Here is a 14,861-nt window from a genome sequence, read left to right on the forward strand (position 1 = left end):
TCTATGCATCACCCAGACGCCAGTCCCCCTTTTCTATTTTGAATGATGACATATGGGAGTTCTCTAGAGATGGTGACATTATCATTCTAGGGGACTTCAATGCTAGGACTGCCCATCACCAGACAGTCTTCTATGATACTTCATAGGAGATTTGAGAGAGTTGGATGCTGTAGAAGCGGGCCTGTCCAGACTGTCACAGGATGTGGAACATACTGAGTATGGACGACTCTTGATAGACATGGGAACTGCACATGGATTGGCCATCTTGAATGGCCTACAAAGATTTCCCGCTGCGGGAGGTTTTACATGCTTTCCTCACAGACATGGAGCCAGCACAGTGGATTATGTCATGGCACAACCGAGTGTCATCTCTAGTATCCGTGATCTCACGGTTGGACCCAGATCTGTTGGGGTGGCAGTTGATCATGCCCTTCTGTCAATGACCATCTCTTTTCAGTTTAATGTAGCACACAGTCCACGGGCAGCAGCACCTACTCGCTACACCTTCACGCGGGAGACGGACTCTGTATATATAGATGGGATCTACAGACGGTTGTGCACTGAGGAGCCACGGCGACCTTTGGAAGAGCGTCCTACTATACTGACACATACGTTACATGAGGCAGCAATAGAGGCATACCTACACACTTTGCCTGAGCAGCAACGCCGTTCTGGGAGCATGCCACAGAACAGTTGGTATGATGCGGAATGCCGCGAGACTAGAGCCAGACTTCAGAGGGAGGTGCTTTTGGGGGACATCACTCACAGATGGTCACAGATTGACTTCCGACGCCTAGTGTGGCAGAAGAAGAGGGCATTTTTGGCTCAACTAGAACAGGATTTATACCAACTATTCTTGAGTCAGGACTCACGAGAGGCATGGCGGCTCTTTCATGAGCACCCCCCCCCCCCCCTGTCATTACCTCTACAGAGGCCTGGGGCCAGTGGACAGTTCCTAGACAGCCGCCCCTTCCCGACCCTCCCGATCCATGCCCACAAGCATGTGCTTTTTTCACCGCTGAGATGGTGAAGAAGGCCATTAACAGGATGAGGACTGGGAGAGCATATGATCATGATGGCTTAGTGGCTGAGCATTTCATGCATGCCAAAGATATACTAACAGAGCTTCTAGCAGTTATGTTTAACCGTGCCATGTGTGAAGGCTTGCCTGATACTTGGAGCCTATCTACCATTGTACCTATCTTCAAGTCAGGAGACCCTATGGAGCCTGGGAATTATCGCACTATCATGATTGGACACACATTGGCACGGTTGTACGCATCCATTCTTGAGTAGCAACTCAGTAGATGGGCAGAGAAGAAGAGGATGCGCGCAGCCGGGTAGGCAGGGTTCAGGAGAGGCTTTTCTACTCTTGACCATAGCTTGACACTCAGAGCCATCATTGAGGAGGGCAGCTCACATGGGAGACGGATCTATTGTAGCTTTGTGGACTTCCGCAAAGCATTTGACACTACCCAGAGCTAGATTGATACGCAGACTACAGGAGATGGGAGTACCCACAGAGCTCATTTGGGGGATCATGGCATTATACAGGTCAATAGTGGGGCATGTACGCACCTCAGAGGGTCTATCCACACCGGTTCACTCCACTATTGGGGGTGAAGCAAGGCTGCCTGCTCTCTCCTACTCTATTCGGTATGTATGTGGATGAGGTTGCTGACTAGAGGTGCATAGCTGGCAGGGACATGGATTCCACTATTGTTATATGCTGATGATATTGTGTTGATCTCCGATTCCTCGGAGGGGATGCAACGCCATTCAGATGCTTTGCATAGGTTTGCCCACGAAAGTGGTTTGTCTGTCAACCTTGGTAAAACCAAGGTTATGGTGTTTAATACCACCCCATAGTGGATCAAGAGATCAGCACCTACATTCACATACAGATAGGAGACAGTGGAGTACACAGATGCTTACACTTACCTTGGAGTGGTTTTTAGCGGACCAGCATTTTCATTAAGGAGGGCAGCAGAGACCAGATTGACTAGAGCCCATGCAGCATTGGGTAGATTGTCAGTTTCAGGAGCCTAGGACGAAGCTCTGGCTCTTTGACACTTTGGTGGCTTCTGCATTGCTCTATGAAGCTGAGATATGGGGACCTTCATTGGATCATCACGGGAGGTCGGGTTGCACTGATGGATGGGGGGACATGGAGAAACCTCTCGTCTCTATGATCTCGTGGCTCATTAGAGCCAAGGCTTCAATACCACGTGCCATTATCCGAGCAGAGCTAGCGGCCCCCCCACTAGTGGTTGAGGCGCTCACCAGATCAGTCTCCTTCATACACCGCATGTGGGAACTTCCCAGAGACAGATATGCCCGCCTTGCACTTGAGTCCTCTCGACAGTTAGCCATGCAGGGAGATACCGCATGCTGGTATGGGGAGATGACATCACGGTTTCAGGAGCATGGGTTCAACATAGACAGACTGCCCAGACACAGGGAGAGCCTGATGAGAGAAGAGGCTAGCCAGTCTCAGAGACGGATCACAGATTTCTTTAGAACAGACACTGGACAGCCGGAGGAGTTACTACCACAACAGAGCTCACATTTGTCTCACACCAGAGGCATACTGATTGACCGAGCGATTGAGCTGGGGAGATCCAGACGCCCACGACCGCGGAGGACTACACAGCATCGACGGAGGCTGCAATAGAAGATTGGAGTCAATTTGGGGAGGCATGTACGCTGCCCGGTCAAACTACTGACCATGGAGGATATTGATGAGATCCGCCAGCGACCGATGCTGGATCTCCTGTGATTTAGCTATTTAGCTATCCCACCCAGCTGCTTAGTTCACATCGAGCGGCTTAGGATTCCTTAGTATATTTATTTTGTTATGTTATGTTGTTATTGTTGTTATTTTTGTTACTCTGACTTTGTATCAGATCCATCACATTGTAACTTTCTGGTCTCATAGGTCACTTTGGCCTTTTAAAGACGTTAATATAACATTTCATTTCATCTCTCTCTCTCTCTCTCTCTCTCTCTCTCTCTCTCTCTCCCCGCCCCCCCCCCCCGCTAGAGAGTGCTGATTTCTCTTTTTAATAAACCTGAAATTCAGATTTCCTCTCGTTAAAAATCTCGAGAATTTTCTCTCTAGTATTTTTCTTAAAACTGAATTCTTTCCCTTTCATAAAAGGCGCTTCTTACTTTTTAATGAGAAAAACTCTTCTTCTCTCCCATAAAAAGAAAAAAAGTAATGGAAGAAGCAGTGGCTGCTCAGCTAGAGGTCTGTAGATAGCTCCGAGCTCGAGCAGGTTCTGCACCTGCTATGGCAAGTCCCACTGTGACATGGTCTTTGTGGCTCTAACTTGGCGTCTGAGCGTTTGCTGCACATCTAGTTTATTATAGAAGCTGCAAGTTGCGCAGGAGCTATTTACATTGGTCACAAAAGCCTTCTGTGGGATTTAATGCTCCCAAAATTCAAGAAATGCACCACTGCTTGCTGGTAAAAGGCACCACATCCTGACATCGTCTACAGTCTCCACCCACCAATAGGAAACAAGCTTAATTGTAATTAAAATTTGGAATTTTTGTTAAGAGATAGATTCAATGTTCTGCTTGTGTTCATTATGAAACCCACTTGTGAGAGTAGCACTTTCCTCCGGCACCAATGGAAAGAATATAGCCAAAAAGTGTACACGTCACTATAGCCTTTGACCTAGGCCAAAAGGAAAAAGAAGATGACTTTAATTTGCACATTATCCTGATGAAAATGATTGTTAAATAAACAAAATTTGCAAGTTGCTATTGTTGGGGATTATTGCATGAAAAGAAAGGCTGCATATTTTTCTATTTGACTTGCCTTTGTTTGTTGACCCTTTTTCTCCCCTCTGATCTTTCTGCAGGTTTTGTATTCTGAGAAGGGACAAGAGAAAGGGGTTGTAGGTGATCTGAAAAGAGCTCAGCTGATATGATCAACAATAGCGAGTAGACTGGAATGTTGGTTTTCAAGTGCCATTACTGTGGTCAGTTGACCAATCTCATGAGTGAGATGCTGATTGTAGTCTCTCATGTGCATCCTCGTGTGTCGCATCAAGTCATTAGCTATAGCGAGGCCATACTATAGATTGCTGCAGTTGGCACTTTCTAGGCATAGAGTTTTTATATGTCGAGGGCTACTGGGAAGAATGTATTATTCTTAAATGAGATTTCTCACATCTGGTTTCATGTATTCATGAGCTTGTTTCTGGTGGTATTTTCATTTGTATCTTTTCTTCACCATACCTGATACCTGCTGAATGCAATATATGCAAAGCTTGAGCTGGCTTTCATGCTACCAATAAGCTGTTTTGCATCTTGCAATCCATCATGCCCCCCCCCCAACACCCAAAACCACCACCACCACCAAAAGGAAAAAAAAAGGATCCTCTTCCCCCTGAACATGATTTTGTATATGCTTTGCAAAGGTATAACCTTTGATTCTGGATAAGCTAAAAAAATAAATGAACTGAGTCAGCCTGAGGAGTGGAAATAAATGCAACATTGTGGCATGCATTGGTAACATAAAAGAGCGTGTCTCAATTGGTTGAGCATTAGTGATGTAACCCCTAAGGTTGCGTTCGATGAGTGTTACCCATTTCCCCATGGGAGGAATTGGTCCCACAGTGTGGCTCCTTGTGGGAACAACTGTTGTAAGACATGGATATGTTTGAGTTCTCCCTCCTAAGCTTGCATTGATGGCAGAAAAGAAAGAGAAAAAAGCATATGCCAACTTTGGGGGGGGGGGGGGGGTTTCTACAAATGACTGTATGAGTACAACTGATTGTCTTTTTGGAATTCTTCAAAGAAAGAAGCACTTCCTCTTTGTTGGCTACAATGGATATATTGGAAGTGATGATGATGATGTTGCGCAATTGGAAGCGACTTGACCGGGATCAACGTAGGAGAAGTGTTCAAGAAGAGAGGAGGTGCATCTCCTTGAGGGCAGGTGGAAGTAGCATACGGAAGCTATTCCAACGGGTCGACATGAGAAAGGTCGATGATAGAGAGGATGAATATAGAAGGGATCCTAGCCACTCACAAAGAGTAATGATTGCAAGCATAGATGCAATGGATATACTCGTAGTGATGACGGTAGAGGTGGGGTTCTTGTGGGACATGTATGTTAGATTATGGAGAAAACACAAAGAATGTGCGTGTATATGTGCGACATTCACACAGGGAAAATAGGAAGCTGCACATTGATAGCTTCGTTGTGTGGACTCATTGTAAGAGCATCCATAATTGAGTCGATTGTTGCCTCATCATGAATGCATCGCAAGGCTAAGATTCTTGCGGGATATTCATGTCAAAATATGGAGGAGATATAGTAAACTTTAGGTAAACAAGTGCCCATGTTTGCATTGGGAAAATAGGGGGTTGAGTTCGCATGGATAGAGGAAGCATTGCAGACTGTAGGTGTGGGTGCTTGTGGGACGCACCATTTGCAACAAGATCATTATCACACCACTCTCTGAAAAGTTGAGGGTAATGAATTCCTCTTGTGCCTTGTAAATCCAAAAAAAAGGTGACTCCCCTATATTGAAGGAGAAGCAAACATGATCAACACTAGAGGAGGAGCATATTGTAACCTTTCAACATTGGAGGAGATGAGCATACGAGGGGTCACGCTCCCTATGCTTTGTAATAATTGGGTGAGGATGGTGTCACCTCCCCGCCATACATATGTTTTTTTTTGGGGAGCACAAGCATGCGAGCACATATTGCATGTCTCCTTATATTTTAAAGATTATAGCTCAAAATTTTCATTACTTAGCTCTACGGTTGTGTGAAGACAAGCCACTTTTGTGGCTATAAGAATTTTTTGTGTAAGTTTTTGTTTTCATGAACCATATAAAATCTCATCAAAACCTTTTAGGGATTTGTTCGTAAGGCATGCAAGGAGCTGCATGCCTTTTAGGGATTTGTTCTTGTAAGGAGTTGCAAAAAATTGCAAATGTAATTTCATAAAAATCAAGTATTTTTCAAGGTGTTTAGGTATAATCAAACAAACACTGCTCAAAAGTCTCGATATGTAGAACCCTTAAAAACTTGCAAAGCACATTGAATTTTTTTTGAAAAATACTCGAAAATGTAAACAATGAGAATTCATGCTTATGCTATTTTTAGGAAAAGGTTAGCAACTTGTTTTAGGCGTGAAAAATGTGTAAGCTGTCAAATTCAAAAACATTTTTTGCAGCATTTTACTATTTTTATAAAATCATAAATTTTAATTTGCACTTTTTTGGTTAAACGGTACACTAAAATGTTCCCCTATGTGATAAAAAACTCTATGATATCGTATATTTATGGTTTCATAGTCAATTTTAAATAAAAATGACTTCATAGAATGAGGTGCCAAGCCACTTAGTGTTAACATCTACTAAATGTCAAATGTTTCAATCTTGTGAGATTTGGATAATCAATATGCTATGCACAAGCTCCTTCAATCAACCTATGACACAAAATCAAGGTAAATTTTTACTCTGTCATTGCAAAATACATATGCCATATGTATACCATTAGTTGTACTGAATCCTTTGAACTGATCTATAAAAGTAATCATGGCACATTGGTTTTTATTACTTAAGCTAGAAAAAACCAAGGCAAAACAATAAAACACGTATGGGAGTAAAATTCCTAGCCAACTTACAATTACACAAATATTCAACCAACTACTTTTGCGTAGCCTCATCAGACTCCAATTATTAGTCTCTCATTCTTAAGGGCTCATTTTTGTCCATTGTTGGTAGGATGATGCATGACTCATTCAAAGCCTATATATGTTAACAGATTACAATTTGCCTTCTCTATGTCAACATGAGATTATCCACATCTAAACAAGCTAGCAAAGTGTCACACATCCAATTGAATCCATTCATTAGTCTCTCAGTCTTCAAGGGGCTCATTTTTGTGCATTGGTGACAGGCTCATGCATGGACTGATTTAAAGTCTATATAAGGCAAACATTTGCCTTCTCTATATCAACATGAGATGCTTGATATTTAAACAAGCTAGCAAAGTGTCACACATTCCTTATGTGAGTAATCTCTTTTTGTTTAGTATATGCAAGCAATTTATTTATATCATGGAAAGCAATGAATTTTTGTAAAATTGGGCTTATTGCTATACAACGATCAATAATGAAACCATTATTGAATGAGTTGGGGCCATCAATCTTGGTAGTACTTTCACACGTTACTTCCAATTTACTTTTACATATTTAGATGCTTTGCTTGTGCCTAGGAATAAGAAGAATTTTCTCTCTGCCTCCACACTTTCCTAGGTTGGTTTGCTTCTCAACATTTGTGCATGAGAAATGTACTATTCATGATCTCAATTACATCTAATACTATGTGGTTATTATGCCACATGTTTTATAAGCTTAATAACTATGACAAACATGTGGAGGATATGGAGAATATAGTTCCAAATTAGAACACCAACTTAGATGCAGAAAAAGTGGCATTCATATTTTGGTCATCTAAGCTTGCTAGTTTCTTGCATTGAAAAATCTAATATGGTCCCATCATTGCCCATACGTTAAGAACTTGTTATGTTTCACATATGGGATTCTCCTATTGTTAACAAGTGCTTCATGTGTGGGCAATGAAGGGACCATATTAGATTTCTAAATGCAAGAAAAACAGCAAGCTTCAGATGACCAAAATGTATGCGAAGGATGCTATAACAAGCTTTTTCCATTAATATGTGCAAAGCTTCAGAATCTCTCCCTCTCTAGATATTTACAGAAAAACAAGATTCCATCTTCTGCATTTGGCGATCACTGTGCTTGGAGAAAAGCTTTTGTTGACCTACACTCACAATTTCCAGGGTAAAAGTGACATGTTTTCTCAGAGTTAAATTGCATATATGAAGATCAACTCATGCTTTGTCCAACAATGGACTGTGTTTGGAGGCATCTGATACCAAAAACCATTTTTATCTTCTCCATGAGCACATTTTCACATTCACTATGTATACATTGTCAGGTTCTATTTGAGTTCCACTTGTATCTACTATTTACTTTATGTGCTTTGGGGAGGCTATATATTTATTTCGAAACCCTCAACATATAAGTGAAAGTAGAGAAGGATAAGGAGAAGGCTATGGAGGTGAAAGCTTGGAACCTTATGTACTTGCTTCACAAACCTATAAATGCTTTTCATTAAGTTGTGTATTAGTTTATTAATTTGTGTAAGTCTGAACTAATTGCTCTCTACATTTCACTCTAATTTGAACCCCACAAGCTTGGGTGAGTTTGTGATTAGGATGTACCCACAAGCATTAGTACAGAATGCAACGATGAACATTGTGTGATTCGCATTAGAGTTAACATGTGTGTGACCATTAAACCCTTTCATTAGTTCTCTCTTTTTAATTTAAATGACCTCCAATGATTCTCCACTCTTTTTCAACTCATAGGTACTCACCCATATGTGATGGTTCCATGGACTATCCGGGTTGCTACCATTTTTGGATTAATATTTTTGTTGATTCATTGGAGCTGTGCTACAAATAGAGCCGACATTTGGTGTTGTTGCCAGGGGTGGTAGCTTACACTCGCTAAAGGAGATTTTTAAGTAAGAATGAGTGATTAGAATCAGATTTAGGTGTAGAAACCTCCTCATTTTAGAAATTATTCACTAATTCGTGACTTATTGATTAACACTTTGTCGTAATGCCAAAATTTTGGTAGAATTGGTATGTAAGTGCATGAAATTGGCATTGTTATTCGGTAAGTGGAGTGGTTATTTGATTAATAAATTTACTAATTGCACTACTTGCAAAGTCATATGCATTCTTATCAAGTGTGTGTACACTCTTTTGAGTGCGTGTATGTTTAATTTTGAGTGTGTCTGCCCTTAAAATCAAGTGTGTGTGCACTAAACCAATGTGTAATCTACTGGGACATACTGGGTCTAATGTTGTTTCCTTAATTAATTTCTCTGCCTGATTCGCGTCGACCTTAACTTTCAAATCCAGTGCCTAAGTTGCATCCGGTGCACACGTGAGGTCGCCTGGAACGGAGCACCTGCGATCTCTGCTCCCTGTGGCCTGTCTCCCCCTCCTGCACGCGCCCCTGTCCGCTGCACCCCTTGCACGTCTTTCTCCTCCTCTACCGCCCGTGATCGCAATAAGCTGCAGAAAATCCCTGACGTTCTCTGCCTTGCAAGCGCACAAAGCCCTGTTGCACATAGAACACGCCCCTTCCCCACCCTCCGGGCTGTTCTGCATCCACCCCCTTCACACCTTGCCTTGGAGACTAGCCCCCTCGTCATCGTCACCTGCTCTACTGCATTGCGCATGATAGCTCCCCGTTCACAAAAGGTCTACAGACTTGCCCACCTAGATCCATGCATCCACACTCGACTGGCATCTCCCTCCCTCTCCCTCTCTCTCTCTCTCCCTCTCTCGCCACCTTGGCGCTGACACCACAAGCCTACAACGCGACCACGCCTACTATCTCACAGGTCTGCCAGGCCTACAACGCGGCCACCCCCGCTATCTGACAGGTCTGCCACCTTAAAGATCTCCTTCTTATTCTCTCTCGCCCGCCAGATGGCGACCGTTGCCTTTTCCTCTTTGATTAACCAATGCGCATCTTTGAAGATTCCCACTAATGTGACCTGCTCCGTAAATTAGGGTCACATACTCGTGAATTTGGCAAATGTAATGATTGATTTATGTTATCGACATTATTAATTGATCATTTGAGTGCTTAATGTGTATGTTTGATGAGTTAACATTTATGTGTGCACTTAGAAATTGGTAAAAAAATTACTAATTGTTAGGGTGTGTGCATAAAAATTGACTAATGTGCATGCTCTGTCATAATAATCAATATCTAATTATCCTAAATGATTTTCTCATGTGAAACTGATCATTTAATATGGGGAAGTTCCAAGGGAGAAAAAGCTAGAATATTGGTTAAGTTAGCAGACCGGCCACAATAGGGATCCAAAGGGGGGGCCATATGCAAAAGAGCAATGTGCAACAATGGGCTTAAAAGACCCTAAGGTTCAGCCCATTAAGACTTCCAAAATGCTAAGGTTCCAAAATTCGAAGGTTGTGTCCAAAGGTCAACTTTAGGGAAAATTGGATGCTTTGTGTGTGTCCCAAAAGTCTTTGTCAAGCCCTACATAGGAGGGGGCGTTCCCACAAGGTATACTCAAATCTATTGGATGGCCGTGGAGGTGGACCAATGAGAATTAGGCTAGAGTAAATCTAGTTTAATTAATTTAAAAACACTTAATCAAAGAACCAATAAGAATTAAGCTCTCTAGAAGACTATTGGACAGTCTCCCAAGGGGACCAATGAGCATTCAACAGCCCAATGGCTTGCCTGATTCCTATTGGCCAGGAGGCAAAGGGGTCCAATGAGAGTTTAGTTGAATTATTAAATTACCTAAAGCTCTCATAAAAGGGGAAAGGGGGACACATGTCAGAAGGCTATCACTTATGCTGCTTAATTGTCATTGGCTAAGCCTGGGGAGGTCCAATAGGATGCTAGAATGAGTAATTAGCAAGGGGGGTCGACCAAGAGAGAGAGGGGGACTGATTTTTGCAAGGCATTATCACACACACACTCACACAATCTCATGTGTGAAGTAAAGAAGACTCTCTCTCCTTCTCAAGCTTTAATGGAAAGCTTATCACCTACTCCAAGCTTATCACCTACTCCAAGCATCACAACTCTTGGGTTTGTGATGCAATCCAACCAAGAGCCAAGCTTCAATGAATGCTCATCTCCTCTACCATGCTAATTACTAAGCTAAGCTATGCTAATATGAGTGATTATGTGAGGAGATGTACATCTTTCTCATAAGAATACTCCTTCTTCCTCTCAATCTACTCTCATACCCCACTAGCTCTCACCATCTTTGAAGGTGTGTGAGGTCTTGGGTCTAAGACCGTGAGGGAATTGATGTTGTGTTTGATGAGTGTTTTGCATAGTGCATGAAGTTTCCATCTTCATTGCACTAGCTAGTATTGAAGGAACACAAGAAATTGTATTTGTAAAATGTCTCTCTTGATGGGAGAAACCATAATACAAAGCCTTTTGGAGGGGAGACCGGCTCCATGCAAATCCGGTCCTGAACTGGTGTCAATTGCTTAATTTCTCTCTCTTTTGAAGTATTGTTCATGCTATCTAACTAGGTGTTATGCTTTTTGTTTCTTTCTCCACTCAAACACTCTTGTTAATCTCATTAGGAATAGAATCACTCATATTAGCATAGCTTAGCTTAGTAATTAGCATGGTAGAGGAGATGAGCATGCATTGAAGCTTGGCTCTTGGTTGAATTTTCATTACAAAGCCAAGAGTTGTTGGTGTAGGCCTTCCTTGTCACAAGCTTGGAGTAGCTGATAAGCTTTCCATTAAAGCTTGAGAAGGAGAGAGAGTCTTCTTTACTTCACACATGAGATTATGTGAGTGTGTGTGTGATAATGCCATTAAATGTTACATTGGTATCAGAGCACAAGGTTTCTATTTTCTTGCTCAAGAAGGGAGGTCCTCAAGCTAGCTATAAATGGTTGGTACTATTAATTGCATGTGAGTAAGTAGAACAGGGATTTTTCAGCCTTGCAGTGCGCCTGTCTTTGTGCAGTTAACGGGGCATCACCGTCGAGAGCTATGGTCTTAATAGTGGAGTCCTACGGGGCTTGCCTACGGCTTAACCACTATTGAGCTATTAGAAGCTTGATAGGAGCTGGTGCTGTTTTGGTGTTGAACGACCCTCTCTTCTATTCCTTGCAATTAATGGTATTCGAGCCACATGTACAGTAGCTTGAGTGCTTTTTCTAAAGGGGTAAAGAGGAGTAGCAACTAGGGCTTGAAGTGCCAAAGTACACCTAAAAGTTGTTAGAATGGCTGACAATAGTAAAGAGATTGAAATTAATGTTGATAACTTTGATTTTGCTAATGAGCAAGCTACTAATGATGCCCCGATGCTTGTTAACTATCTTGTTTCTAGGCTTCAACAAGCCATGGGAAATCCATCCCTCCAAAGTGAAGTGCAAAGGCAGCTTTGTGCTCATGGAATTCTTCAAGCTCCTCACCATGACAAGAGAACACCTAGGAAGCCTTCTTGTGAGACTTCCAAAAGAGGTCTCTCTCCGATTTGGGAAGAATTGAAGAAGAGGATCCCTATGAAGGGCTCAAAAATTTGTCAAAGTACACCTAAAAACGTTACACCTAAAAGTTGTTAGAATGGCTGAAAATAGTAAAGAGAGTGAAATTAATGTTGATAACTTTGATTTTGCTATGAGCAAGCTACTAATGATGCCCCGATGCTTGTTAACTATCTTGTTTCTAGGCTTCAACAAGCCATGGGCAATCCATCCCTCCAAAGTGAAGTGCAACGGCAGCTTTGTGCTCATGGGATTCTTCAAGCTGCCCACCATGATAAGAGAACACCTAGGAAGCCTCCTTGTGAGACTTCCAAAAGAGGTCTCTCTCCGATTTGGGAAGAAGAAGAGGATCCCTATGAAGGGCTCAAAAAGTTTCTCCTTGATGACACATCTCCTTCTCAAAGGAGAATTCAAGAGCCTCCACCGAAGTAACGAGAAAGAAGTGAATCTTCTGCCATCTCGACGGAGATGGCTCCACGAAGACGGCGGGCTAAACGCTCTCCATCACCTCCAAAACGGAGAAGACCATCGCATACTTCTCCACACCAACTTCAAAGAGGGATGACAAAAAGCAAGAGAAGAAAAAGGCGAGAAAGAGGACACCCTCTTCTCCATCTTCTTCATCCTCTTCCTCTTATGAAAGTGATGGTGAATACAAAGAAGATCAAGGAAAGAAAGGCGAGAAAGAGGTCACCCTCTTCTCCATCTTCCTCAAATTCTTCATCTTCTGAAGAAAGTGATGGTGCAACCTTTGAACCATCAAAAAGAAGAGGCCATAGGAAATCCTATGCCACGTGGAAGAGGTTGTCCAAGCTCAAGAAATTCAAAGAGGGAGGGAAGAGAATCTCTTTCCTTACGTATGATGGCACTTTTGGTGCTAAGCTCAAGAAATTCAAAGAGGGAGGGAAGAGCATCTCTTTCCTTACGTATGATGGCACTTTTGGTGCTACGGACAAAGTCTTGGCCTTTATCCAACAATTTGATGTGGCGTTCGGAGATGAGGGCTTCACGGAGTCCTCTAAGGTACATCATGTAGCTATGCACTTTCAAAAGTCCGCTAGACAATGGTGGTCTAGCCTACCAGCCAACGGTGAAGCTCCACGAACATGGAAAGCTTTAAGAGTGCTTCCGTTATGAAGCAGTTTTGGGCCACCGATGCCAAAGACAAAGTACTCACCGAATGGCGAATCTTGAAGCTCTCTCCCTATGAATCCATCCACAAATATGTAGACAAGTTTTGGGACCTACAACTCAAAGCCACTGTCTTCAAAAAGTTGGATTTTGGAGAGCAAAAGCAACAATCTTGTGTGGGCTTAACCAAGGAAATGGCGGAGTATGTCAACTCCCAAAGGCCACGGACCATATCGGCGGTAATACATCATACTATGGTGGCCTCTCGAATCAATTTCCAAACAGGGGCTAAGAGGAATTGTAAGCCTCCTGAAAACAAGGGTTCCAATGAGCCTAAGGGAAAGGACAATGTCCAAAAGTCTCCTAAGGGAAACTCCAACAAAGTTAAAGAGAAGGGAGTTTATAAAGGCAAAAATAAACTCTCTCCTGAAGAGCTTGAGCGTTATCGCAAGGATAACCGGTGTTTCAAGTGCGGCGAACAAGGGCATGCGTATCGCACTTGTCCCCAAAAGAACAACCGCCATGATCCTCCTAGAGCTACCTTGGTCGAAATCCAAGAGGAGGAAACTCACCACAAAGGATCTCCTCTATGCCATGCTTGGAAAAAGGTAAGAGAACATGATTATTTTATTCTCTTTGACCCCGGTTCTACTCACAATTTTATATCTATAGAGTTGGCCACCAAGCTAGGCATACAAGCCTACGAGATGGGAGATGTCCTACCCGCAGACGGTGCTTTCAAGGGGCAAGTAGCTTCAGTCACTCCCTTAATCGGAAAATTGAGGCTCCATGTCCAAAGCTATGTGGACAAAGAGGACTTCTTTATCTCTCCTCTCAAGCATGAGGATGTAATCCTAGGGGCACCATGGTTTGATCGCATGGCTGCCAATGTTAAATTCCCTGAAAGGAGAATCTCCTTTAAGTTCAGGGAAAAAGATATGTATATAGATGCTAAGGAAATGGGTAGCACTATACCCATTGTACATACACAAGCTTTCAACAAGTTAATAAAGAGCTCTATTTCCGTGTACATGATTTTTATTAAAGATTCTCAAAATGAATCTAATGTTTTAGCAAAAGAAAATATACACAATCAAAAGGAATTAGAGTTATCCAATTTTCTCAAGGGGTTTCAAGATGTCTTTATTGACGACATCCCTTGTGAGCTACCTCCTAAACGAGGTAATGATGACCATGCAATTGAACTTCTTCCAGGAACTTCACCGCCTAATAAACCTCCTTATAGAGTTTCTCAAGCTCAACAAGAGGAGATTATGCGGCAAGTGCATGAGTTAGTTGAGAAGGGCATGGTTAGGCCTAGATCATCTCCATTTGGTTCTCCTATGCTACTAGTGCAAAAGAAAGATGGCACATATCGTATGTGTGTCGACTATAGAGCACTAAATAGAATCACTATTAAAAATAAGTTTCCCGTTCCACGGGTAGAAGACCTATTTGATAAGCTACAAGGCTCCACCTACTTCAGTAGGATTGACCTAAAAAGTGGCTATCATCAAATAAGAATAGTTGATCAAGACATTGTAAAGACCGCATTTTGCACTACGTTTGGTCTTTATGAATACATTGTCATGACT

At 42.4% G+C, this 14,861-nt stretch overlaps 1 protein-coding gene across 1 annotated transcript in view; it reads left to right on the forward strand.

The window, feature by feature from the left end:
- CLPR4 (CLP protease R subunit 4) overlaps positions 1-4,300 on the forward strand; it is a 110,545-nt gene extending 106,245 nt beyond the window's left edge. Inside the window, exon 7 of the mRNA XM_086526771.1 lies at positions 3,870-4,300. Coding sequence (XP_086382897.1) covers positions 3,870-3,938 — 69 coding nt within the window. The 3' untranslated portion in view covers positions 3,939-4,300. The remainder of the gene's footprint in view (positions 1-3,869) is intronic.
- The last annotated feature ends 10,561 nt before the right edge of the window (positions 4,301-14,861 follow it).

This window comes from Adiantum capillus-veneris, chromosome 13, assembly GCF_014529385.1.
Source record: "Adiantum capillus-veneris isolate H3 chromosome 13, ASM1452938v2, whole genome shotgun sequence".
Lineage (NCBI taxonomy): Eukaryota > Viridiplantae > Streptophyta > Polypodiopsida > Polypodiales > Pteridaceae > Adiantum > Adiantum capillus-veneris.